Raw genomic sequence first — 4,411 nt, 5'->3', positions numbered from 1 at the left:
GGGGCCTGCGGTACCAGGGCGGGGCCTGCAGGGCCGGGGCGGGGCCTGCGGTACCAGGGCGGGGCCTGCAGGGCCGGGGCGGGGCCTGCGGTACCAGGGCGGGGCCTGCAGGGCCGGGGCGGGGCCTGCAGGGCCGGGGCGGGGCCTGCAGTGCGGGGCGGGGCGCGCAGGGTGCGTGGGGCCGCGCTGTAGCCCGGGCGTTGCGCGCTGCAGGAGCGCGTGCCCGTGCAATGTCTGTGGCCATACATTGGGTCTGTGCACCCAGGTCATTGCAGGGTGCATGGCCATGCGCGTGACCCTGTGCGTGGCTAGGGCACTGCGTGACACCGTGCACGGTAAGAATGTTGCACGGTGCACAGCGCTGTGCGTGACCCCGTGGACAGTGAGGACATTGCAAGGTCCAAGACTGTGCACAGTCTGCACGTTGCATGGTGCATAGCCCCTGTGCAAGGCCCTGTGCATACTCAGGACACTGCAAGGGACGCAGCCAGTGCATGGTGGTGCAAAGCTGGCACACGACCAAGGGTGCTGCCCATTTACCAGCCAGGAACTGGAAAAATAACCTTTTTTTTTTTTTTTTTTAATGTATTTATTGCACATCATTTCACTAACAGCACAATCACAATTTGGCATCACTCTAGCACAAGAAACCCACCATGTTACCTCCAAATCCCCCTGCCAGAAAATAAACCCTCTCTCTCTTTTTTTATCTCGGAAGAGAAATAAAATAAAAGCAGCAGCCGCCTACAATCCGCAAGTGCCAGAGGCACYAACAGCTCTGTGCAATAACCTCTGACCTGCCTTGCCCCTGGACCACAGCAAAGAGCCCTCAGTAACCCCAATGGGGTTTTCCCTTTCGTTTTCTCTCCTTATTCAGAATCGAGATTCCATTTGATTTTCTTCTGAGCAACGATTTGCCATTGTTCCTCCCCAAATCACAGCTTCCTCAGGTCCTCCGGCCCAAAGGAGAGCGGCAAAAGCTCCTCCAGCCTCTTGACAATGTAGGTGCCGTCAGGCTTGGTGAGATACACATCCCAGTCGCGGCCAAACTGGGGAGAAGACAGCGGAAAAAAAGGGAGAAAACTCAGCGCCAGGGTCAAAACCCTGGGAATTTTACCGTGGGACGTGCTTATGGAAGGAGGGAGGAGCTGGTGGGAGTTGAAAAAGCCGCTCACCTCCCGCATGACCTGCCTGCAGGCGCCGCAGGGCACGATGAAGTTGTCCTCATGGTCGCTGCCAGAGGGGAAGGAAGGGAGGCAGGGAGCTCCGGCGGAACGTTTCCAATTGGAAAAGGCTCCTGGCGGGGGGGTTCCCCAAGCCAGGACCCCCTCCCCCCCAGAGAAGTGACGGTGCAGCTTTACCTGGCGATGGCCATGGCCTTGAAGCTGGTGTGCCCCTCGGAGACGGCTTTCTGGATGGCCGTGCGCTCCGCGCACACTCCCAGGCTGTAGCAGGCGTTTTCCACATTGCACCCTATGCAATGCATTTTGCAATTATTCTTGTTTTCTCCAGCAGAAAATAAAAAAGGAGGGGGAAAAAAGGAGAGAGAGAGAAAGGAAAGAGATGGAGGGCACTCACCGGAGAAGATCTGCCCGCTGGCGGTGAGCAGCGCGGCGCCCACGGCGAAGCGGCTGTAGGGGCAGTAAGCAGCCACCTTGGCCTCCTGGCTGCGCTGCAGCAGCAGCGGGCCCAGGCGTTCGGCCTCCGCCGGCTCCATGGCCTCCGCACGGCCTCACGACGCCAACGCCGCGGTTAAATATTTCCCCGGCCTTCGGCCTCCTCCTCCTGACGCTGGGCCAGGAAAACGCCCCTGGGAGCAGAGACCGAAGTATGGGAATTGCTCCTTTGCTTTTCCCTACGCACCCCAACACCGTTTCCCCCTCTTTTYCCGCTCTGTATTGGCCCTAACTGATAAGATCCGGTGCCTAACTGATAAGATCTATCAAATATTTCCTATGGCTGCATTTATTTAATCATTTTTTACTCCTCCCGCCACCTCCGGCAGCAAAGCGGATTTGAGAGTCCATGCGGAAAATGCCGTAAAACCAGCTGGCGCAGAAGGCAGAAAGGAAGGGGTGTGTGTGAGGGGGGAAATATCATTTCCTCATCGGGTGAAGGGAAACAAGGAGAAAAGAAACTAGCTTTTCCTCTCCCCCACCCTGCCTCGGGCTAATTCTGGCCTTCTTGTCTGCGGAGAAATGGAAACTGCGGAGAAATGAAAAATTTCCGAGAGGAAATTCTGAAATCCTGCAAAAGCCCCGCAGTAGCTTGTTGGGCCGGTGGCCTCGGTGGTGGTTTTGCTCAAGGAGTTTGTTGCAAAACAAGAACGCAGCAAGTGCAGGATGAAGCCTCCCTCATGCAGTGCAAGCTCGAGGGATGCGGAGGGGCAGCGCAGGGGCAAATTGCAGCTGCAGAGGAGGATATTGCACATGCAGAGGRGATGATTGCAAATGCAAGGAAAAAGTATTGCAAAAGCCAGGGGAAAATATGGCAAATGCAAGGCGGGAACTGCAGTTCTGGAGGTGTAAATTGCACCTGCAGGGGGGAGGTTGCAGCCGCACGGGGTAAATTGCAGTTGCTGGGGTTATAGTGCAATGCCAGGGTGTTCTGCAAATTCAAGGGGCAAATTGCTGCCCGGGAAATGAGGAAGCAATAAACAACAGGAGGGTGACCCAGCTGCTGCAAGAGGCTCMATCCAAAGGGAAGCTGAGCGCTTCAATGGAGATTCCCATAAATAAAGGGTTAAATAAGCGTTGTGAGTGTTGTGCAGGTAGCCAAGGCATAAAGGCTTCAGCTTGGCTGCTGCCCTGGGCCGTAGACATAGCCAGAGACACCCATTGAGCTTCAAGATCCATTATTTCCACTTGCAAATAATAATAATAATATATACTTATATAAACATATATATTCCTGGCTTCCCAGGAAAAGAGAACAGCTCCCCCATTCCTGAAAACATCCTTATGCTGGGAGCTGGGATGAAAAGCAGCCCACACCAAGGTGCCTCCCTTGCTTAAAAGAATAAAAAAGCAAAAATATCACGCGAAAAGCATGCATTTTATTTAATTATTTTGCCACCAGATCTCCGGAGGTGCCCTGCATCCGTGACGGCTTGCAGCTGCGGGAAAGAGGAGGAGATTTTCTGGCAGYGGAAACTGAGCAGGTAGCAGCTCCATGTGGAATTTGCACTTCTTTTTTTGGGGGGGTAATAGCGGGGTCCAGAGGGGGTCCTGCGCAGCGGGGGTGCTGTGTGCCGGAGAGGTGGAGCAGCCCGCAGAGGGCTGATCCCGGCGGCAGYGCTGGTGCAGCAGGAGCGGTGGAGCGGCTCTGCGCCGGAGCATCCGCATCCCGCCCCCGTGCTGGGCCAGGGAGCCAGGAGCRTTTTGGAAGGGGGGGGAGCCGGAGAGCCCTGGGGGACAGGGAGGACTCCCAGAGTGGAGCAGGGCAGGGGGCAGCTTGTGTGTGGCGGCAGCGTGGGAGGGGAGGGAATTGCGGGAACATCATAGCTGTGCGGGAACRGCAACAGCCGCTGGAGCAGCACTGCGGCGTGGGAAAAGCAGGAGCTGCCAGCGCATCGCTGTGGTGCGGGAACGGTGAGACCCACCGGAACATTACAGTGCAGTGGGAACTGCGCTACCCGTGGAGCGCCGCAACAGTGGGAACGAGACCTGCAGGAGCATCATCATGGTGTGGGAACGGTGAGACCCACGGGAGCATCGTGGTCGTGCGGGAACGGTGAGACCCACAGGAGCATTGCGGTAGCGTGGGAACGGTGAGACCCACGGGAGCATCACGGTGTGGGAACAGTGAGACCCACAGGAGCATCGTGGTGGCGTGGGAACGGTGAGACCCACAGGAGCATTGCGGTGGCGTGGGAACCGTGAGATCCACGGGAGCACCACCCTGCTGTGGGAGAGTGGGACTGGCCAGACCCAGCAGAGCGCTGCAGTGCTGTGGGAACAGCGAGTTCCACGGGCGAATCACTACGGTGTGGGAAYAGCGAGAGCCACTAGAGCATCGCGGTGTTGTGGGAAGCGCGAAACCCGCTAGAGCGTCACAGCAGTGCTGGACTGACGAGAGCAGCGCGGCGGCGTGGGAACGGCAAGACCCACGGGAGCGTCACCTCGACGTGGGAGCCGCGATCCCTGCCCCAGCCTCCCTGCGACGGGAAGGAGCAGCGATCCCCAGCGGAGCCTCCCCGCGCGCGGCGGCATCCCGGGGTCTGCCGGCTGGCACCGCCTGTGATCCCAGGAGCGCGAGGCAGCCTTCATGCTGCCGTGGCGCCGCAGCAAGGCGGTGCTGGCGCCYGCTGAGCCCGCAGGCCGCCCCAAGAGCCTGTGGGCTCCTCCGCTGGCGGCGGCGCTGCTGGCCGGGCTGCTCCGGCGCCGCGTGGAGCCGTGGCGGCCGCTGCAGC

General features: G+C 58.7%; 1 protein-coding gene across 1 annotated transcript; it reads right to left on the bottom strand.

Annotated features, from left to right (window-relative positions):
- Positions 1 to 699: 699 nt before the first annotated feature.
- Positions 700 to 1,717, bottom strand: CDA (cytidine deaminase). Its single transcript, XM_026053580.1, has 4 exons — positions 1,579 to 1,717; positions 1,362 to 1,473; positions 1,176 to 1,233; positions 700 to 1,049 (listed from the first exon to the last, which is right to left on the bottom strand). The coding sequence occupies exons 1-4, from the start codon at positions 1,715 to 1,717 to the stop codon at positions 936 to 938; spliced, it is 423 nt and encodes a 140-aa protein (XP_025909365.1). The 3' UTR covers positions 700 to 935.
- Between the last annotated feature and the right edge of the window lie 2,694 nt (positions 1,718 to 4,411).

Source organism: Nothoprocta perdicaria, unplaced genomic scaffold, assembly GCF_003342845.1.
Source record: "Nothoprocta perdicaria isolate Ctin4 unplaced genomic scaffold, notPer1 scaffold_117, whole genome shotgun sequence".
NCBI lineage: Eukaryota > Metazoa > Chordata > Aves > Tinamiformes > Tinamidae > Nothoprocta > Nothoprocta perdicaria.
The sequence above is the reverse complement of the archived record's forward strand: the minus strand, read 5'-3'. Positions and strand labels throughout refer to the sequence as shown.